We start from the raw sequence: 23,750 nt of genomic DNA on the forward strand, positions 1-23,750 counted from the left end.
AATTCCTTGATCTCTACAGCTTGAAAGAGGATAAAACCAAGTTTGGGAAGGCCAATCCATAATATCTGCTACAAAAGTCATTAAGATGCCACTGCTTCAAGTTGTTCCTGAATTTTTCCTAGCTGAAAGTAATTGTCCTTCCTCCTTCTTTAAGGGGTGGTTTTCAACGGCGCTGGATATTAGAGCTACTTGAGAACGGAAAATACTTATTTTAGTGCACTCTCAAAAGTCTAATTTATTTGAGACAGGGATGCACCTTGGACATTTTTAAAATTCTAATGTGTACCCAATGTTTAGAACTACTGCTATAAAACTTATAACCTTTCATTTATTCTCATCACTTCCTAACTTTTGTTTAGTGATTTATGAAATGTCCTTACTCTTCCTCCTAGATCATAAGCTCTCTGCAGACAGTATGTGAGTCTAATCTATTTTTATATCGTTTACAACCTGTAGCAGATTACTTTGCAAATGACATGTACTTTACATGCTTTTCAAATGCATTAATAAAAAGATGGTGTGTGATGCCTTGCAAACAATAGTATATTAAAGATACCAGGCATGGCACCTAGTCCTTGCCTCTCTCCCACGTGAAATGTTCTCAACTACACTTCTTGTGAATCTATTCATTCTGCATAGCATAGTAAAAATGTTAAGTGGATATATTACTCATAGCATTAGGCTTTTTATCAATAACTCACCATAAAATATAACTTGATGCAAAATTGTTCCGGTTTTACAAATAGCACCCAAGAAATAACATTCTCAGCTACAGAAACTATTACCAATGAACTTACATCTTTTTTTTTTTTTTTTTTTTTTTTTTTTTTTTTTTTTTTGAGACGGAGTTTTTGCTCTTGTTGCCCAGGCTGGAGTGCAATGGTGCTATCCGGGCTCACTGCAACCTTCACCTCCCGAGTTCAAGTGATTCTCCTGCCTCAGCCTCCCAAGTAGCTGAAATTACAGGCTTGCGCCATCACACCCGGCTAATTTTTATTTTTAGTAAAGCAGGGGTTTCTCCATGTTGGTCAGGCTGGTCTCAGACTCCCAACCTCAGGTGATCCGCCCACCTCGGACTCCCAAAGTGCTGGGATTACAGGCGTGAGCCACAGCATAGCCGAACTTACATCTTTTTAAGGGGGAAATCTAAAATCTAAAGGAGGGAACTAGAAAAACAAAGCCAAGTCCATTGATGCCATTGAATTTCTGAACTACTCATCTGTCTTCTGCTCATCTGTCTTCATTACGTTCTTTGATATATCAGTGTACCACTAAATAAACCTTCTAAAATCCCAATATGCAAAGATAAAACTTCTGGGCTTAAATGTTGTGTTAGTTGCTGAATAACTTTGAAAGAAGTTTGACAAGAATGTCTAAGTGATACATTCCAAGTGAATGACTAGCACTGCTGAGTTCACACCTAGAAAAGTTGAATGCTAACCAATTGGGGTACATTGTTTATATTAATAGTTCTTACAGCTCATAATTAAGAACAGCTTTGCTCAAGACTTTTTAATCTTTGAAAGCAAAAATTTTCCAATGTCTTTGACAAATTATCCTTCAGGTGGGGACTTCTGAGACAAAAATCACATAGTCCTCATCCTCTTTCCTATAGCTCTACCTGTTAGGGCGTGATTAAAACAAGCTAATTGGCTTGCTCTTCTGGATACAGAGTTATTCCCTGAGAATTTTAAACTATTAATGTTAGTGACAAAGAAGAGGAAAAAGTAAAGAATAATATTTAGAAAAGCGTAAGATAGTAAAAGTGGTCAGATTGGAAAATTCATACTCTTACCTGTTCTGCCTGCTTCATTCCAGTTAGAACTACTTGCATTCGAAGTTCAAATCACTTTAAAAAGCTTTCAAGTTTCAAGATCCTTCTTCATCATTAATGTACCCAGGTGAAAATTTGTTCTCAAGACTAAACATTTCCCAACTTCAAATGAGCTCCTATGCCATTCTCTCACTTGTCTTTCCCCTTCCTCAATAAAGTTTGATCTTTCCTTCCTTCCTTCTTTTCTTCCTTCCATTCTTCCAATCTTCCTTCCTTCCTAACAGATTTCCAACAGCTTAACTTCCTTAAGGTCTTCCTAGAAAGGTCTCTCCTCACTCTCCTTTCTATTATAATGGTTCTCTAAGAATTCTATATCATTCTAATAGAATGTGTATCATTTATATAGTTATAATACCTCTATTTTTAAGAAACACTATTTGGATATATTCAAAGATCAATAGTTAAATGACAGACTTCATGAAAATGAGGAATGAATTTATTAGTGTATTTTTTCTAACCAAGAAGAAGAGAATAAACATTCAGTTTGTTCTCTTACTTCAAATTACATTCACTATTACTAAGACAGGGGCTAAGCTAAGAGAATCCGGACTCCTTGAGGGGGCAGGGAGTTCAAATCACTGAGTAAATATTTAAGAAATGTTGACCTGGACCAAATGCCTCCTCCCACTGTATAGTCCTACAAGTGTAAAATCACAAGGTTTTGAGATATTAGACCAATTCTGTCCTCACCCTACCCAACTCCCTGATGTTGCTTTTACAAAACAGAGTTGAATAATAAGTGAATTTCTTCTTTTAAGAGGCCGGGCGCGGTGGCTCACGCCTGTAATCCCAGCACTTTGGGAGGCAGAGGCAGGCGGATCACAAGGTCAGGAGATCGAGACCATCCTGGCTAACACGGTGAAACCCCGACTCTATTAAAAATACAAAAAAAAAAAAAAAAAACTAGCCGGGCGCGGTGGCGGGCGCCTGTAATCCCAGCTACTCAGGAGGCTGAGGCAGGAGAATGGCGTGAACCCGGGAGGCGGAGCTTGCAGTGAGCAGAGATCGCGCCACTGCACTCCAGTCTGGGTGACAAAGCGAGACCCCATCTCAAAAAAAAAAAAAATTAAGACATATGGTCTATATTGTAAGGAATTTTCTGTGGATCCAGGCCTATTATCCTATTATGTTGTTAGGACTGGGATGGGAGAAGGACCATCTTGTCTTATATTTAGGCATCTGATCTGATTACTAAATAAGTTACAGGTATTTTGATGTTGTCATGTTTAAAGTGTCATTTAAAATAAGCAATTGAAATATTATCAAGTTGGTATAATCCCTTTTGTGGTTTTATATGTTTTATATATTCATTTTATAATACACTAAAAGCCTCACAAAATGGCAGTAGACTGCCAGTTCCTAACCACTGAGGGGCTATGTTTCATGATGCTATTATATACATCTAAAACAAAAATAAATATTAATGAAAATGACGTTTTCCATTTTAAGTGAAGAGAGTTAAAGGTACATACTTTATTTCTATGAAGTGATAAATACTTGATTGCTGTAAATGTGAATAAAACTTTTATTTTTAAACCTTTCAAGGGAATTAGATCTATTTTCCTGCTGTTTTCAAGCCTTCAGTAACCCTCTGAGTGTGTTTGCACTCACTAGGAAGGAACATTTCTGTGGAATTAATCAAATGGAGAATTCAATGTTCCTTGTAGATAGTTTTGGCCATGTTCCATTGCGAACTTTCTAGTCTGCATTTCATCTTTCCTGGGAAAAGACCCACATATTCCAAATCCTCTGCCTTTTCTCTACTTGTTAGTGAAGAACAATATAGCAAAACTGCTATGTACAGAATTAATAATCATGTGCATTTAGCAAGGCTCTCTGCTGGGAACTTCATCACTAGAATAAGGCAAAAGGCATGAGAATAACAGTTCAAATGTAGTCAATACAAACTAGTATCAAAAACGCTGTTGTATCATCATCGTTAATTGCTCCTCTGATTTTGCCAAAATTAAAAAAAAAATTCTGTTGGGAGAGAATTAGAAAATATTCAAAGCTCCTAATATATTCCAGTAAATCCTGAGATGACAAATCTCATTTTCCAAGGAAAAGCAGTACTACTTTTTTTTTTTTTTTTTGTAACAACAAAGAATTCATGTTCAACGCCTAATTAAAAACTTTGGAAATCTATATGCGTTGTTTCTTAATGGCTTTCCAAATTTACAAGACAATCAGAATTCTTATCTACCACTGGCTTTAGGTTTCATATCAGCTTTTTTATTCACCTTACAGAATGATTTTCACCTTGCAGAAGAATTCTAGCTATTTTATCCATAGCTATAATGGAATAGCTGCTGCTATTATTTATGCTCTATACATGTTACTTTGGCCCTAAAGCCTGAAGGAACCTATTATTGTTTTCTACCACTGATGATTTTATATGCACTTCTGCATTTGGGCAATTGTTCAACAATAGTCACAAAGACCTAGCACTTGTTCTGAATCCTACCTGCTGAGGAGTTTTATTTGGCCAGCTTGGTAAAGGATATTTAAATGAAGATATCTAAAGCTAGTAGAAAACAGAGATTTTGGAGTCATCAGCACATTTGGGATGGTGGAAGTCGCAGCTAAGGAGGGGATGTGGTACAGAAAGACCTCAGGGTAAATGTGCAGAGCCCTTATTCAGTGACGACTCGAATGACAATGTATTGATTATTAATTTATATTTCAGTTAAAAAGACTGTTTCTCCATCAAAATCTGCCTCTAGAATTTTCCAGCAAGAAGTAAGTGATGACAGTTATTAAAAGCCCTAGCAACAGTTTATATTTATATTCTTGAGGTAAAACCATCCTGTTTCAACAGATACCATATTCTCATTGAATTCCACATTAGCTTATGATAAACACAAGATGTTTTTCATAATCTAGCTGCAGGTTTTATGCATTTTTTTAGCAAAACACACAGGAACTGCCAAGATGGGAGAGTAACCTTTCCTAAATCACTCCAAATGTCACCATGACTATAAGCATATTTTCCTAAATTGGTGGATTTTTGCTTAAGAAAATATAAATTCATTTGAATGCTTCACTCACATTATATTAAGGTTTCATCATTTATCCTATAAACAAAATTCTGCTTTTATATACATGAATCACTTTGTCATTCACAGGATCAAACCAAAATGACAACTGCTCAATTTTACTGTCAATACTGCACAGCATCACTTCTTGGAAAGAAATACATACTAAAGGATGACAGTCCGTACTGTGTTACATGTTATGATCGTGTATTTTCTAACTATTGCGAGGAGTGCAAAAAACCAATTGAATCCAATTCTAAGGTAAGTCTCACCACAATTTACAGAATTACTGCATATGAACAGCAAACAAGTGGGTTGGAGTGCCTCTTTTCCTTTAGTGTTGACTTTCAACACCATTTCTCTGCTACTGGATATATAAGGATCTTAAAAGTTACCAGCAGTCAAACTCTAGCCACTACACTTAGCACTATGAAATACAACATATGCTTAATCCTCACATGATCTTATAAGGTAGCTGAGAATGCTAAAGATTAATGACGTTAAGCTATTTGTCCAAAGTTACACAGCTAGAATTTTCCTGCTGTTTCCAAGCCCTTGGTAACCCTCTGGGTGTGTTTGTTATTTCTGGAATGACAAGGGTATAAATAAATGCATAAAGAATTGAAGTTGTAAGGATTCAAAATCTGTTTTCTGACGTAAAATCAGCTTTATTTCTACTAAACCCTACTGATACCTCTCACTCCTACCACCCATTCCTCCGACATGCTTATTATTTTCTTTCTCTTTCTTTCTTTCTTCCTTTCTTTCTTCCTTTCTTTCTTCTTTCCTTCCTTCCATCCTCCAATTCTCTTTCTTTCTTTCTCTCTCTCTCTCTCTTTCTTCCTTTCTTTCTGCCTTTGTGTTACTTAAGTGATGTTATTTTTTGTTTGCTTAGATAAGTCTCAAAAAGTAATAGAACATTGTACCCTAAAATTTTAAAAAATCATTCCACGAAAACCTCTATCATAGTTTATAAAAGAATATAGGCAAATTTTGAAGACATAGCAGAGAATTCATTTGTTTTTTCCCAGCTGCCTTAAGTGACCCACCAAGAAAGCCCTGGGCTCTAGCTCTTAATTACCCCAGAGAGTCTCCTCTCTATGGGTAACAGTTTCAGTAACAACTTTCCCTCAAGCTACTAGCACAACCTACTGACATAAGAGTCCCAGGAGTGTTCAGTTTTGTCTTATAAAATGTCCTGTTTTGTCACAACCACATTTAATTAACTTTTATTTACTGTCTCAAAGGATCTTTGTTACAAAGACCGGCACTGGCACGAAGGATGCTTCAAGTGCACCAAATGCAATCACTCTTTGGTGGAAAAGCCTTTTGCTGCCAAGGATGAGCGCCTGCTGTGCACGGAGTGCTATTCTAATGAATGCTCCTCCAGGTGCTTCCACTGCAAGAGGACCATCATGCCTGGTAGGATCTCAAGGGGGCTCCTGTCTCTAACTGAAGCTGCCATGCTTTTCATTAAGTCCCAGCACATGAGGAGTGCTGCAGCTCCCAAAACCCTGGTTTTGAGAAAGACATCTTTCTTACTCTCTCAATCTCCTTCCATGTACCTTAGAAATAAAAAGATTGTTCATTCATTATCCTTGAATAGGTAAATTACAGTGTTCTGTGTATTTTCATAAAGTCTAATTCATTGAAACATTTCAAACCAGAACCTCACCCATAAAATAAAGAAAAATTTATAGCAATAATACTACATTAAACACAGTGCCCTAGGCATAATCAATGGCATCAGAAAGAGTGATTCATCATAGGCGACTGGGGCCAACTGTCATTCGGTAGCTTGACACAAACTGTTTAGGGAACACAAACTGTTTAGCTTGAACACAAACTGTTTAGCTTGAACACAAACTGTTCCCTCTCTTAGGGAAGACAGGGTTCATGTATATCATTCCACTTTTGGCAAGGACTAATTCTTTATATTTTGATCTTCTTCTCAATCTCTATGGACAGCAGCATAAGAATATAATTCAATCTCACTGTCTCACTCTTGCTCTCTCATTTTCTTATTATGGATTCAGAGAATTTCTAGAAGGCCATAACTGCACAGCATAGTCTCAGTAGTTGTGCTCAGGGCATTTTTAATACCCCTGTAATGATTATGATGGCCCAATTTATCCAAACCATGTAAAACAATGAGGAGTCTTCATTCGAAGTACTTTTACATCTCCAGATTATAGGTTATGCAGGGCTTAAAAGACTTTTCAGTGTAAGAGTGATTCTCCATCACCATGGCTGAACTTTACTAACCTTTTTTTTTTTTTTTTCTCAGATGAATGGGTTTTTTTGAACCTGAAAAAATGCTATTTTTCTAAAAGGACAATTCATTTATCATCTTAACTTAAAACGTTTTAAAGTAATTTGATCTGTATTATGCTTGACTTATACTAACAGGTCCTTAATTTTGGAGTACAGGTTCCCGCAAAATGGAATTTAAAGGAAACTGCTGGCATGAAACCTGTTTTGTGTGTGAGAATTGCCGACAACCTATAGGGACAAAGCCTTTGATCTCCAAAGAGAGTGGCAATTATTGTGTGCCGTGTTTTGAGAAGGAGTTTGCTCACTACTGCAACTTTTGTAAGAAGGTAATTTTCTAAAGAGGGTGAAGCTTATGGAAACTCAGACCATTTCTTTTTAGCTGTATCATATATTTGGAATGAACTGATATTGTTATGTTATATCTGTAATCACACACCCATGGTAGTTTGGACTTTCAACATGTCCAAACCACTAGTTGTCACAATGAGGATAACCATCTTTTTTTATTAACCATAAAATTCCAGCCACAGCAAGAATTTAATATTCCAAACAGCCCAAGTGATTTGGTATTCCAGTTCATTGCACTGTTTTTTTGTTGTTGTTGTTGTTGTTTGTTTTTTTATCCTGAGATGGATTCTCACTCTATCGCCCAGGCTGGAGTGCAGTGGTACAATCTCAGTTCACTACAACCACTGCCTCCCGGGTTCAAGAGATTCTCATGCCTCAGTCTTCTGAGTAGCTGGGATTACAGGTGCATGCCACTGCGTTCAGCTAATTTTTGTATTTTTAGTGGACACAGGGTTTCACCATGTTGGTCAGGCTGGTCTCAAACTCCTGACCTCAGGTGATCCACCTGCCTCGGCCTTTCAAAGTGCTGGGATTACATGCGTGAGCCACCACACCTGGCCCATTCACTGCTTTATACAAGTTCTCACGTATTCTGAGAGAAAGCACAGGTGTCTCTTTGAATACAGATGTTTCTTAAAAAATAATTTTTGATCCATTCAGTATTAACTCTTTCAGAGAAATACGGATTTGCCTCACAAAGTGACTAAGGGAACCAACTTAAACAGGACGTTTAACTCTTCACATTCTTTCTCAGCAATGCAAATGTCTTCTTGACTTGAAGCTTTTGTATTTCCTAAGAGTAGAGCAATCAGCTCAAGATCATGGGGGACGTTCAGCAGACAAAAGACAGAAAGAAGACTAAGGGCAGCAAGTTCCTTCACTCCAGTTCCAGGATCATGTACAGCCTCCTGACTTGGCTTCCCACTCAAAAAACATTTTCTAAGATAAAAAAAGTGATTTTTTTGAAGTAAACTTCATCCAGTTCTTTTTTTATCCTCTAAGCTTTTATGTGAAAAAGTAGCTCTAACACTTTGATGAAGTCTGTCTGCATTCCATATAATATATATGGGATGTTCTCAAAGAAATCCTTGATCTCTGAGGCATCATAAGTTTAAAATGACACCATAAATTGTCATAAGAAAGCTGAATCATGAAAATACATTGGATTAGTATAGTGGTTTCAAAGTACTTTTTATCTATGGGCCACTTTGGGAGAACTCTTAAGCCCGTTTGTATATCTGGACAGCTGGAAGTCACACTACCACTTTCTACACACACATATGTGAACACACATGCACATTGACACACACATGCAGTGATTGTTTAACATGCATAACCAATACCAGTACTTCATTTAAAGAGGGAGCAATATACTATAGTAAGTTATAATTATTAAATTATACAATGTTGATGGCTGAGAATTACAATTGATCACAACATGACATAAAATAATCTTATGACTGAGACCTTCATTACTCTACCAAAACACTAGCTTAGAAAATGACTTTACAAGCAGCAATCAAGCCATATGACCATATGACATATGAATTCCAAAGAATTACCAATGACAGCATTTAAAAACATGCTGGAGGCCGGGCGCGGTGGCTCAAACCTGTAATCCCAGCACTTTGGGAGGCCGAGACAGGCGGATCACAAGGTCAGGAGATCGAGACCATCCTGGCGAACACGGTGAAACCCCGTCTCTACTAAAAAATACAAAAAAACTAGCCGGGCGAGGTGGCGGGCACCTGTAATCCCAGCCACTCGGGAGGCTGAGGCAGGAGAATGGCGTGAACCCGGGAGGCGGAGCTTGCAGTGAGCTGAGATCCGGCCACTGCACTCCAGCCTGGGCGACAGAGCGAGACTCCCTCTCAAAAAAAAAAACAAAACAAAAACAAAAACAAAAAAAACATGCGGAGGTTGGGCATGGTGGCTCACATCTGTAATCCCAACACTTTGGAAAGCCAAGGTGGGAAGATTGCCTGAGGTCAGGAATTCAAGACCAGCCTGGGCAACATAGTGAGACCCTGTCTCTATTAAAAAAAAAAAAAAAAAAAAAAAAAAGTTTAAAAATTAGCCAAGTATGGTGACATGTGCCTGTAGTCCCAGCTACTTGGGAGGCTGAGGCAGGAGGATCACTTGAGTCCAGAAATTCAAGGCTGCAGTGAGCTATGATTGAGCCACTGTACTCCAGCCTGGGTGACAATGAGATCCTATCTCTAAAAAATATACAAAACTTAAAAATTAAAGAAATTAAAATCATGCTGGAAATAAAATGAACAGATTCATCTCACTGTTTTGAGAGACAACTGAGTTAGCCAATTTTAGACTTCATTTCTTAAAGACTTAGACTAAAACAGTAATGAGATTTGTGAGAATTATCTTAAAATCATTTATTGGACACAATATAAAGTCTCTTTCAATGCTATAACAATTCAAGAGTGAAGCTTCTTTAGTACATCCATGCTGAGCACTGTCTGGGCCAAGTGCTGATGTTTCCCAGGTTATTGGAGCCTGTAACTATATTTAGGATATGATTTGAAGTCACCAAACATTTACAAAATATTTATATTGGGTAGTAGACAGACTATGACATGCCAGATTATTTTTTATTTAGTTTTTAAAACCACAAGTCCTTTTCTAAAATGCTAGATATGTTTTTGATCAAGATGATCCAATCTAAACAATTTTTTTCAACCCAAACCAAAGACCAAATATTTTCTTTAAAAAAAGGAAAAACGACCTGACAATCAGGCTCTTAGAACTTTTAAGCTCTAAAATCCATAGATTTTATTTTGTTACACTAAGATTTATTTTCCGCCAGAAAGCAAATGATTTTAAACTACAAGCCCTTCAAATTCGAACTCCTTAAGATTCAAAAGGAGTTAAACGTCTTCTTCAATTCTTCATCTGTCACCTACTGAGTGCAAAATCATTATTGCCTCCACTTTTTCAGAGGAGAAACTTGTTCTAAATCCTGGGATCAATCAGTGGTGAAAACCAAACTTAGATATTAGACTTCATCTTAACCTTCCTACCTCTTCAAAAGGAATGTAATCACAAGCAAACTATTTCTAATGTTCCAGAGTTTCTTCTCTCTAATTAAACAGTCTTTGGTGTATATATCAAGTTTTATTTTGCTGTGAATACATTTTTCAAGTTTCAGATCTTTTAAGCATTGTCTGCTAATCATTGGACCAAACAAATCAAAGGAATCATGAATTCTGCTGTGTCTGCTGTAGGGCATTGGAAGTCAGTAGGGGGTATTTTAAATTGCTTTACTTCCATCACACCATTATGCTTCCCAATTGCTTATTCAGAATAGTACGCTTTTTTCCTCTAGGAAAATATCTTTCATATCAAATATCTTTAATTTCTAAGATATTTGTTATGTGATTAAAAATATCTTTAGAATAATTTTTTCACAAGTCTATGTCACAGACAAATAACATTTTCGAGTTTGTAAACAAGGAGGTGGCTTAAAATAGGCTGTATGTTTTACTATCTAGTTAATTTGATACAAAGGTTATGGGAACCACCTCAGATATCCCATTGCTTCAGTCATTATAAAATTTACAAAACACATTCCAGTATCTACAGCAACTCTAAGAGCTCATTAGCTGTAAATTCAAAAGGTAATATGGCTTAAAATAGTTACATGAGAAAATTGCCCAATATTTATCCATCTGATTCTAAATAAAGATTTCTCAGCCTTTTAAAAAGTAGAATTCATGGATTAAATTCATTTAGGAAAAAAATATTATCTTATGCAGAACTAATTACATCTCTGGCAAAACACTTCACATAACACCTTAAGGCTCAATGTACAACCAGGGCTCACTCCATTGAGTTCTGATTCCCACAACGCCCCATTGCTAGATACAATATTGGAATCGCTTTCCAACTATTTTTTTCTTTGGTATTTATTCATTCATTCAGCAAGGATTTTCAACTGCTTATCTGCGCAAGGTAACCTTGACTCAGTATGGTATTAATGGTGATGCACACAGGCTGTGGAGTCAGACCATGCAGGTTTGAATCCTAGCTCACTGTGGCCATGGCAAGTAACTTAATGACTGTAACCCTCAGTAGTTGCTCATCGGAAAAGAGGGAAAGATAATAGTCTCTACTATGTAGAAGTGTTGAGAATATTCAGAAGAGGTCATCCTTAGCACGATGCTAAGGACTGAAAAAACACTTAAGAAATGGTAGTCGTTATTAACAAATAATGGTGCTTACCAATTCCCTTCAGAGTTACTGCTGTTGGATATTCTTGTACCTGGTGTAAAAAGTTCAGGAAAAAGAAGAATTCTTTTAAGCATCCCTAAAGTTAGACAGGTAGTTATAAGAACATAATATAGAAAATAGCTCTAACAGCAGATCTTTAAACACCAAAATTAAGAAAATTCAGAGAAGTATGAGGAAGTGAATAAAGAATGTGTGTGGTTTTCTCCCCCATCTTCCTGAGTCCAATATGGCCCTGCCTCTGTTCTATTTCATTGTAGGAGAAAAATATACAATATTTTTTATTTCTTTCTACTTCTAATTAATTCCTATAACCTTTGGTTTCTCATATTATTAATTTTTTAATGACCTTTTGAGGAAAAGAACGTCCTAACATAAGATGAAAATAGAGTAGCCGAAAGCACCAGTTGTGGACATAGAAGACATGAAATGATCTTTTTTTTCTTTTCTTTTTGCTTTCTTTAATCCCCAGAGATACTAGGATCTCAAGAGAATCATGAAATGATCTGAATTGTAATGGCTCCCATGGTCTTTGCCTTTTCTGTGGTCTTTGGCAGGTGATAACTTCAGGTGGGATAACATTCTGTGACCAGCTATGGCATAAAGAGTGTTTTCTGTGTAGTGGCTGTAGGAAAGATCTCTGTGAAGAACAGTTTATGTCCAGAGACGATTATCCGTTCTGCGTGGACTGCTACAACCATCTTTATGCCAACAAGTGTGTAGCCTGTTCCAAACCCATTAGTGGTGAGTTCTTCAGTTCAATATGATCTTGCCATGAGACAGTTATGACTATATGAAACGCTGTCTAGTTAATTTAGGAAATGCGATTAAAGGATGGGAAGCTTTTGTTTATGTTTCATTTTGAGATAAACAAGTGGGTGCATATATATGAGTATAAATATTACATGGATTCTTCAAGGAAAGTATAATTTGGGTGCCTATACTCAGTGAAGGTAACTACATACTAAACCTAATGGTACTGACTCTAAGTAAAATAATTCAAGGAAGGAGGAGAACAGGATGAGCTGAGAGTTTAGCGCAGACCTTCACAAGGAGGTCTGCTTGCAGCCTCATTAAGATTTGAGTGGGAGGAAACAGTACTCATAAATCAGAATCCTGCTTAACTCCAAAATAGGACCAAGCATCCTTTAGTTAGGAAGGTTTTAATTAAATTCCACTATTGTATAGAACATCTGAAGCTGTAATAATTAAGGTAACATAGGTCAGTAATTAATTAAACTTCATTTTAAGATGCTTCTAACAAATGTATTACTCTCTTTTCTCTATTCACTTGCAATTATGAAGTGCATTTATGAGCAGATAAAAGAAAACAAGATAGCATTTTACTGAAAAAAAAAAAGTGACATGATTTGAAAATAACATAATGATAAATCGATCCATGTTAAAGAGGTTTTCAAGGTAAAAAGAAATACATTTTTTTCCTCAGAGACACCTTTAAAATGCTAATCCTTTAATAAAGGAATTGAAACTAGCATGACACTTGAGACATCCAGCAGGTATTCTTTCTGGCAATTTATAGTCACCTAATAATGTGTCAGAACTGTATATCTACTTTCTATTCCTAGTATTCTGAGATCGTATTTCAATTTTTAATTCAGTTTATATACCATAGAATTAAAGATTATTTTATCCCTTTCCTCCTTCTTCATCTTCAAATACGTAACAAAATAAAAGTTGAGTATTCATGCACTTTCCAACTGAAAGAAAAAGTTTCACAGCAAGCCCCACCTTGGCAGGCTTTCACTGACTTGCAAGGGAAGGGAGGGTGTCACCAGAAGAAACAGCATGGTCTTATTTCTCTAGACGGAGCACCATGTGTGTCAGGATCTCACACTGGCCCACAGGCTACATCTGGCTAGCAGGCAGGTGATGTTTGGCCTGAACATGTTTGGAAATGTAAAATCCATCTCTGCAGCTAAAAGTAGAGGAAGAACCTGCCACTGGGTGAGCAGACTGTCTCCACATTAACCAGCAGGGTCACCATCATATGGAACTAGTGGCTGTTCAACTGCATGGGGCATGCCCTCTCTGTTCCTTGCACCCTGTCTGCATCACTCAGCTAGATCACCTCCCTGGCCCTTGCAAGAACTTGCCTTAGCAGTCTCACACCACTGAGCTCCAGGGTCCATGCTTTTAACCACCCTGCTCTCTTGCCTTCTACAAATTTGGCAATTCCTATAGCCAAGAGAACAAGCCACTATCTCCACTGATTTTAGTTAGAAAATGGGACTTTCAGATATCCAACAGTACCTGGAGCTCCAGAATCTCCCTAGTAAAATCTGCAATCACAGTCCATTTATTTTATAACAATACTTTTCTTGAATCGGGACAGAAAATAAAGGAGAACTTCAATGAGAAAATAAGGAAATTAACAACTCAAAATAGGTTTCAAAATTCTCTGGAGATCCAGATGGCTAATACTGATCTGCAAAAAGCCTACACAAGCCCTGAACTTGAGTTTCAATTCTGATATATCACAGATTCATGTGCCTAAGTGATTTTTCTCATAGATTGTTCCAGATCAATCACTGGGCCCAGGCTTTTAAAGTTGAGATGGAAAAACAACATTGTTCTGCACAAAAATATGAGGATGATCAAGAGCAAATAATCTGACCCAAAAGTAATCTAAATGCAATATTATATATTTAATTTAGACTCATCAGTCCAAAGGAAATGTCTAATAACTATTTTAATTCTCTTTTTTAAACTTTTTGATTGAGACACCAGAGACTGAAATGCCTGCAAAAACTTACAACTCACTTTAATATTTCTTGATCTAATTGTTAAATATCTATAGACCCTGTAGTACTGCTTCTTTAAAATTGAGCTATTTGAACTGATGTACCATTGGGAATTCTGATACTGTCACTTGTCTTCAGAAAATTGGCATTCATCTGATTATTATGTCACTTTAAGAAGCTAGGTATTCTTGGTCAAAGGATACAAAATTTCAGTTAAACAGGGGAAATAATTTCAAGAGATCTATTGTACAACATAGAGGCTATAGTTAACAACTATGTATTATATACTTGAAAATTTCTAAGAGAATAGATTTTAAATGTTCTCACCACACGCAAAAAAAGTATATGATAAGGTAATAGATATGTTAATTGCCTTGATTTAGCCATTCCACAATGTATACGTATACAAAAACAACACATTATATATGTACAATTTGTACTTGTCAATTAAGATTAATTAATCCATTAATTTTTTAAAAAAGCTCTGAGAAATCTACCTATAAATCACCAAGTAAAAATTTTAAAACCCAACACATTGAACTGCTTCATTTGAACAAACTCCAGGTATAGCTACCATATTTTCTCCTCCTTTAAGATAGGATTAACCTCTTAAACTATCAGGGATAAATGAAGCAGCTTGATGCAGTGAAAAGTGCTCTGGACTGAGAAGCAAAAGACTTGGTCCTCCTGCCCCACTGCTGTGTCACCATGGGTGACTAACTCACTTCCGGGGTGGGGGGCCTTCATTTGCCTTATTTATAAAACAAGCAGTTGAGCAGGTTTGCTTTCTTCCGTCTCTGTTTATTTCAAGGAAAAGGAATTTCAAATGTTGTGGTTTCTTCAGAGAGCGATGCTAATGTTCCTGACCATGTTCTTTACCAAAGATAACCTCAAAATTAGTTTCATGAGGTTAAAAGCAGAGACAACTGGCCTGTGCTTAAATAGTAGATCTGCTGCTTACTAGCTGGGTGACCTGGGGCAAGTGGTTAAACTTCTCATTTTTCAGTTTTTGTCTGCAAAGTGGGACTGACGCTAATATCTACCCCCATGAAGGTAAGGTGAGGGCTGTATAAGGTAACACACATAAAGACTTAGAATAGTGATTGGCACACATTCAAGCACTCAACAAATGCCAGCTCTTATTCTACTGACTTGTCAGAAACCTATGAAACCAGATAAAACAGGTGCCAGAGACCTACTTCAGGGATGACTTTCTTACTGCAAATAACCCTCATGACTTAAGGGAGTAAACATACCCTTTTTGGAACAGTTTGCAAACGTCTCACATATTGGTTCAGCCCTCTCTTAAAGTTGTCAGATGCTTCTAGTTTTTCTTCTTCATAAAATCTGGAAGAATTGCTTTTATATTTGTCACTTGTACAAGGCTTACTAATAAAATTAAGAAAAACTCATGAGCATCAAAATGCTAGACATGTAATAGTTTTATGAAAAGCATAATTTATGTATATACAGAACATTACTCTTGCAGTCAGCTTATTAACGTTTTGAATAACATTAAGGGAATTAAGTAGTACATAATTAATTTATATTTATTAGGAAGTAATGTTGATAGCATCCTAGATAAGCGAGCTATAAATTTAATCAAGGAAAGTAGAGGAATTTGATGCAAATTTCTCTATGAACTACTAAATTATATATGAAGACATCAAATAAGTTTGTTACAATGGAAACAAAAGTTCATTATCCTATTTAAGAAGAATGTATCTGAAATAGAATGCTATTCACCCTTTCACTTCACCATTCCAAATGGAGTATTTGGAAATTACATATGAATTATATAACTCTTTTAGCCTCACTCCACGGATGATAAGCAAATAATAGCACCAAGATTACTGGGAGAAAACACGAAATAAATAAAGACCCAAGCCTAGGGCATCTCAACCTCTTCCCAAACCCTAAACATTTTCCTTTTATGGAACTTCTCAAAATCAGTTTCTTGAACTATACCCTAGAATCACATTAGGGAGAGAGAGATCAGACCCTCACTGAAGATTCAAATTCTACTACTTTTAAAAGAAACAGTGTGGCTCAAGGGAGGCCCAGGTTAAAGTGGAGGAGGCTGACAAAGTCCTTAGAAACCAATCACTGGATAACGTGGCTTCATTAGTCAGATTCAACAAAAGCTGAAGCTGTCTCTGAGCGAGGTAATAAGGCCACCATGTTAGGATAGCTGAATGATTAGACAAAATTCTCTATTTTGGGCTTTCTAGAAATAGTGTCCCAAACCATATGACCCCAGGATGTATTCTAAGTACAACTAAGCACAGAAAAATGAGGGGAAAGAAGAAAACTAAAAGTCGTTACAATATCGGACATCAGCTTAGGAAGTGCACATTTATTTCATTTTGTCTTAATTCTGCAGCTAAGAAAACTTAAAGTCATATAGAGAAAAAGAGGAAACGTATTCATACTTAGATATCTCTGACTTTACAACCTATACCTTCTTTCCACTACGCTACACTGTATTTTCTTATCTGGCTTAGACAATCCTTATCTGTTTCCAAAAATATGTGACTTGCATATCAGCATTCTGCCTTCTTCTGTAGGTTATGGCAGAATTTGGCTGTGAATCTGGTTGGGTGGCATAGGTGGAACTTTCCTACAGCGGATAGGTCCAGATGGACACAGGGCCAGGAAGCAGCATTCTTTTTTGGGTTACTTGCCTCTACTTTGTCTTGCTCACAGCTCTATCTCCATTTCCTAGAGGAGTATATGATAGAATGCTCAATCTGTTCCTTGAAAGGATAGATTAATCTTTTTCTCCAATTCCTTTACAGGTCTCACAGGTGCCAAGTTTATCTGCTTTCAAGACAGCCAGTGGCATAGCGAATGCTTTAACTGCGGGAAGTGCTCTATCTCCTTGGTGGGTAAAGGCTTCCTGACCCAGAACAAGGAAATCTTCTGCCAAAAATGTGGCTCCGGGATGGACAGTGACATCTAGGAGACAGTCCTTTCCCACCTAAAATCCACTTTGCCTTTGTTGTCACTAAAGCCAGAATTCAGTTGCAGTCTTATTTTTGACTTAAGTTTTAGAAAATATTAATGTAGTTTAGAATGGAAAAGTTTTTGCACACAGTTTGATCGAACTGTATTCTAAGGGCACAAAAAGCACAGTAGAACAGAAATGAATATATGCTAAATCACAAAGACAACTCTCCTTGCAAAATACTGCACTCTGCTGTTAGAAACATAGGAAAATATCTCTTCATAATCAAATATATGACATATACCTAGAAGCTGTGGATGTAATTACTAAAGAATGAGGTTTTTCATACCTGAAGAGTAAAAGAAAAATTAAGAGCTCAAACTGAGAGGTATGCATGAGACTAGTGTTTGCATTCCTGGTTATATGTAATGTGATAAATTAGCTATGAATGGTAAAAGAACAAAAGTGATCAGAGTAAATTCATCAGCAATGATCACATTTAAGAATTGTTATCATTTAAAAATCATTCTTTTTTTGTTCACACATACTGACTTTAGAATTAAAAAACAAAGCTACAATTTGTCCTCATACACAGTTTCCACAGCTTGCTAGCTCCGTGTTTACTCAATGGAATATGAGAATTGAAGACTTTATGGCTCTCATAATCTGCATAGGTATAAAGGGGATCATTTCTACCTAGGGATAGCCAAAGCATGGGTTTCAACACATTTTGTATTAAATGTGGTTTCAAAGTCCACAGTGATTTTTCTAAATGCTTACAGATTCCATGAAATAACAGTCATTCTTTCAAGTGGAGTTAACCAGGATAATCTTTGTCCCCAAAGGCAAACCTTTAAAATAAATAGATCATTAAATCATCACTTGTGGAAATGAGTTTTAGGGAAGGGATTGAGTGTTGGAACATGACTTTCATCCAGATATCTAAAGACATAATAGAATGCATAATTAGCTCTGTGCCTCATGCATTTTGCCTTCTAAAATTACATAGATGATTAATGGGCAGACATAAAAGTGGGCTTTAAAGAAATCTAGTAATAATAAAAACTGAAAAAGAATAATTCACTGCTGATAATTCCGAACCTGCAAAGCAGCACAATAATGTACTCCCCACTCTTCCCACACACCTGTGCCACCCACCTTACCCCAAGTCAATCATGCCCCCAGCTTCAATCTGCTGCATAACCAGGAGGTGCACTCCTAACCCTAAGCAACCATCCTACAAGTCAGTCAGTGTTTATTGATCACACAGGAAGTAAATAGCCTTAGTTGGAAGTCCAGCAGCAGGTTTATCTTTATACCAGACTTTAACTGATCGTGACCCTACCTTGCTGCCCCTGGGTATTTTCCACATTACTTGGGACAAATGGAGAGCAACCTCTGCTCTCCATGATCAGTTATCACATTGGTTATAGCATCTCCTGGATGGAGTACAGGAAGGTCAGGAGAAGAAGCCCGCATAGATATATAAGTGTCTTCTCTCAGATTATAGATTACAGCATTAAAGGTTTTGATTAAAATCTAATGATAAGATACTGCTGATTACAATTACCAAAATAGCATCACAGGAGATTCAATTAAAATTGTCATGGAAACAATTTTTGAAAGAGTTTAAAATGCAAGAACATTCAGGGATGTTAATAATTTAGAGATACTAATAAATGTTCTGCTAGATAGACTATTTGAAAACTATAAATGTATTTTGGGGTTAACAATGCCAAGATATGTTTTCATATTCACATTGCAAAATACAGGCAAAACTAGCAGTATTTTTTCTGCGTTATATGAAATTTCACAGGTAAAACTAAATCTGTGATATAGAAAATAATAGTACATTACACATAGTGAAAACTAAGCCACTTAGGTTTAGATAGATATATAACATGTAACATCTTCTCTGTTAACCAATTATAGATAAATATACAACATGTAATGTTTTCTTAAACAATTGGAAATGTTTAGGCATTTTACTGTGTGTGGGAGGGGGGTGAGTATGCACATGATCAGACTTGTATTCTAGCCTTACAGTTAAAATTCACAGAATCATTTCCTAAAGATTTTATTATCCTTTCATAAGTATAAATATGTGTACTTTCACATATGAATAGTTCTGCATTTAGAAGGTATCCTACACGTCAAACATCCATTAAACATGTACTATACTATGCCAAAAGTTAGAGCTTACACTGTTGTGGTTCTGGAGTGATAGGAGGATGGATCAGGGTATGGAAACGCAGAAGTGTGTGATGCAGAGATCCTTGCCTGCAGGTTAAACAAAACACCACTGTAGACATAGGACACAACATTAGTTGGAAGTCCAGCAGCAGGTTTATCTTTATACCAGACTTTAACTGATCGTGACCCTACCTTGCTGCCCCTGGATATTTTCCACAACTACTAAGAAAAAAGACCTCATTAGGTCTTTGTGTAATACACACAAAGATAAACGTAAAAATTATATAGTTGATTTGTACGGTTTATGTAACAAAGAGAAAAACTCTCTTAATGGACTTATCCAAAGATGAAATGGACTGCCTCAGGAAACAGTGGGCTCCCAGTAATTCAAAGTTGACATCTGCATACGCAGGAAAGAAGTTAAAAGCAAATCCCACATGCCAGTAACAACCAGATGGCTTGGAAGTAGCAGAGACTGTGCCGAAGAGCAGGAGAAAATAAGACTGCTAAAAGAGAAAGAGTCAGAGGAAGGGGGATATTAACTCTTAGGATAAAAAGTGTATATAACAGGCCATAGAAAGTTACCAACTGTTCTTAAGTAAAGGAAGAAAATAATTATTGCAGTGTTTGAGGGAAATTATGCTATTGATTCTTTGTGGAATAGAACCAAAGAAAGCAAGGTTCCAAGGACTAACTTTCTTACTGCAGTAATAAGTTTGGTTAATGGCTACAAAAGAGAAAAGAAAGAGGAAAAAGGCATTGAAGGCCAAGAATTATATTTGTTGGCAAAGTCAACAAGTCAAAATATTTTATTTTGTCATGTTGGGGATTAAAGATGACAAAAGAAGCAAAAATGTATTTCTGCTTCAATAATAATGACTAGGATGCCAAAGGGTTCAATTTTAACTTGCCATTTTATAAAAGTGTTAAATTGGCACAAACTAGCTCCACTGGTTAAGTAAAATGTGGTTATGTTACACTCCAGGCTTCAAAGCTTACATCGTTGCTATAACTTAAAAAAAAAGGAACGCTAGATTGTTCATTGGAGTAAAATGTTGGCCTACCATTATGAAAAATGCATAACACTAATCACAAATGGTTAAAAAAAATCACTGCCAAATTTAATATCACAAATGAAAAGTCAATCCAAAAACACATTTGATGTTAGCAATACCATTTTTGAATTTAAGAAAAAAAAATTTTAATCTGCTTGGCATATTGTTAATTGTGTTTTAAATAAGAAAATGGTTGTTTGGCAGGGCGCGGTGGCTCACGCCTGTAATACCAGCACTTTGGGAGGCCAAGGCAGGCGGATCACGAGGTCAGGAGATCTACACCAGCCTGGCAAACACGGTGAAACCCCGTCTCTACTAAAAATACAAAAAATTAGCCAGGCGAGGTGGCGGGTGCCTGTAGTCCCAGCTACTCGGGAGGCTGAGGCGGGAGAATGGCGTGAACCCGGGAGGCGGAGCTTGCAGTGAGCTGAGATGGTGCCACTGAACTCCAGCCTGGGCGACAGAGCCAGACTCCGTTTCAAGAAAAAAAGAAAATGATTGTTACAGTGTGTTCTAGATATATTTAATCAAGCACATAGCCTGTAATACATCTATAGATAGATGTTTATTATGATAATGATACAGTTTTTGCTAATTTTATACATTGGTTTTTAGAAGTCTCTTATACTGAATAAATTTACATTTTACATGGTCTATATTACTCATATTATTTTTAAAGATTTATTTTTTACATTAACTGTTTAGTAAACAAAATAGGTGTGGAATAAATTCTGTATTGTTTCTACTTCTATTACATAAAGGAACATGATGACTTTTACCTTCTATTACCCATCTGTTTTTACAACATTCAAGTTGTAACTATATATTCAGATACTATTTCAGGCATAAAACAAAATTGTCTGGCCCAAACAAAATCTCTCTTCTGTTAAACTGGGAGATCTATGGCTATGCTCTGACAGTAATAAAATGTTAAAATATTCTAAACTAAAAGAAAAAAAAAAACTCTATTACTTCGGTGATTCTGAAAATATTTTATGAAAAAAAAATCCCACTTCAACTGAATTTTTCTACTTTGATGCAGATAGTCTTTTGCTAATTTCTTATTTTTATATGTAAGGAATTGCTAAAACTCTTGGTGGCTTTAAACCCTTATTTATTCTATCTAAAGCAAAATTTATGTCTGTTACACAAATCTTCATGAAACTTTAATCTATATTATTAGTATCAGTTAGTTACTCTCCAGAATTAATCTTGGATGCTGAATTCTTTTAATGTCCAAACCTGTTCCACAAAGAATATTTGGAAGAACACCCTCATCAAACATTTCTAGTTCACTTTTAAAATCACATGGTTTTGAAAAGTAAAGATCTTATGGGGATCCACAATATAAACCTCATGTCTTGGAGTAGTGTCTCTTCAATGAAAGAGTTAGAATATCACTAGAAATTGCAGTTGTTAGGCATTACCTTTATCCTAAACCTCTTCTTCCAGGAGTATTAAGTCTTTAGATCTTCATTATCCTACCAGAAACATTGCAGGACTGACTGAAATGGGATCACCATTTAAAAATGTATGGGAACTTTGAGGTCCTCTTTTCAGGGAGAGGTAAAGGAGACCTGTCAAGACTTGGGAAAATACATCACCAGGATAGATTTGGCCTTATGACTTCTCAGAATTTACTGAATCTGTATTGTGCTATGTCAACATTTAAAAAAGGATACCAAGGAGAGAGAATATCAAGTCTTCATTTGAACCATCCATCTCAAAAGAATTTAGAAATGAGTCCATCCATTCAAATCATCCATGTGGCTTCTTAGATGGTCCCAAGAATGTGTCATCCAGAGAGAATTAGAGAAGTTTTGTATGATAATTAAAACCATTCTGAATTTTTCTTGCTGATAAGCTTTAGACCAAATACTCTATTCAATATGGAGGAAATCAAAAAGGAGAGAAAAGAAACAAGAGATTCAGACTCAAAGTTGGAGTCTATAAGAGAAATAACAGAGTTTACATGTATTTGAAATGACTGGATTTTATATCACTGTGGTTGAGAAAGGGAACAGCTCGCTGTGATAGAATTATGATCTATGTCACCGAGGAGCAAAGAGTATTTGGGTCAAATATTTTCCCACGAATGTTAACAAACTTATGGAGTGGAAGTCCGTAAACGGTTCTCTAAATGAGGAACATTAATGAGCTCAGCAGACATTCATCCAATGACTCAAACAGTGACATTAAATGCTATTCCTGCGACACATAAAAACAAAAAGGTTGATATTTATGGAATTCCACACACTGAATCCTTAAGGCTTACTCCTTCTTTAACAAATGACATCGTATCCCTTGTTTGCCTCTGTAGCATCACTGATAAGTCTGTTTGAGAGCTTCAACCCAACCTCTCAAACAGGAAATGAATGAAGGAGTATGGATAGAAGAAAATGGAGAAAAGAGTGTGGTGATAAAATTTTGACATTTCTGAAATAAAATAAAAAATTAAATTTTAAAACTTTTGTTTTCCCTATGTAATAAAAACTTTCCAAAACTACAAGATAGTTACAAGAGGCAAAATATATGAACAAAAAGGGAAAAGTTTGATAAAATTTTGGGCTTAAGGACTACAGTTAGTCTTCTCCCCTCCATGGAAATTACTCTTAGACACCACCAACTAATATGTAGCCACAAAAGTCAATGATTGCTTCTTCAACTTTCTGTCTGCTATGAGATAGGCACTGCTATTGCTGGCTTCCTCAAGCTTCTTCAAAATCTTTCTGCCAGTGGCATCCATGACACCATTCTCTCCTATGTCTCCTAAATCTCTGCCTCCTTCACTGGCACACTATCTTCTATTAATTTCTTAAAAACAAATATTCCTAAATATTCTTGACCTCCTTGCTCTATATTTTCTCTATTGGTGAATTTATCTAACTCCATGATTTCAATTGCTTTCTCTGGATAGCTGAGTTCCAAATATACATCTTCTGCCTTGAATTCTCTTCTGAGTTCCAGACCCAAGTTTCTCATTGCCTTTTGGACATCTCAAACCAATGTCATGCAGACACCTAAAAATAACTTTATTATCCTTCCTCCAAATTCCAC

General features: G+C 36.3%; 1 protein-coding gene across 2 annotated transcripts in view; it reads left to right on the plus strand.

Moving 5' to 3' along the window:
* Positions 1-18,256, plus strand: part of FHL5 (four and a half LIM domains 5) — a 57,107-nt gene extending 38,851 nt beyond the window's left edge. For both annotated transcript variants that reach the window (XM_017886775.1, XM_017886776.1), the window contains 5 exons: positions 4,960-5,130; positions 6,117-6,291; positions 7,300-7,469; positions 12,294-12,480; positions 17,297-18,256. In XM_017886775.1, the coding sequence (XP_017742264.1) occupies positions 4,972-5,130; positions 6,117-6,291; positions 7,300-7,469; positions 12,294-12,480; positions 17,297-17,460 (855 nt within the window). In that variant the 5' untranslated portion in view covers positions 4,960-4,971 and the 3' untranslated portion in view covers positions 17,461-18,256. The remainder of the gene's footprint in view (positions 1-4,959; positions 5,131-6,116; positions 6,292-7,299; positions 7,470-12,293; positions 12,481-17,296) is intronic.
* The last annotated feature ends 5,494 nt before the right edge of the window (positions 18,257-23,750 follow it).

Source organism: Rhinopithecus bieti, unplaced genomic scaffold (assembly GCF_001698545.2).
Source record: "Rhinopithecus bieti isolate Rb0 unplaced genomic scaffold, ASM169854v2 scaffold_14937, whole genome shotgun sequence".
Classification (NCBI taxonomy): Eukaryota; Metazoa; Chordata; class Mammalia; order Primates; family Cercopithecidae; genus Rhinopithecus; species Rhinopithecus bieti.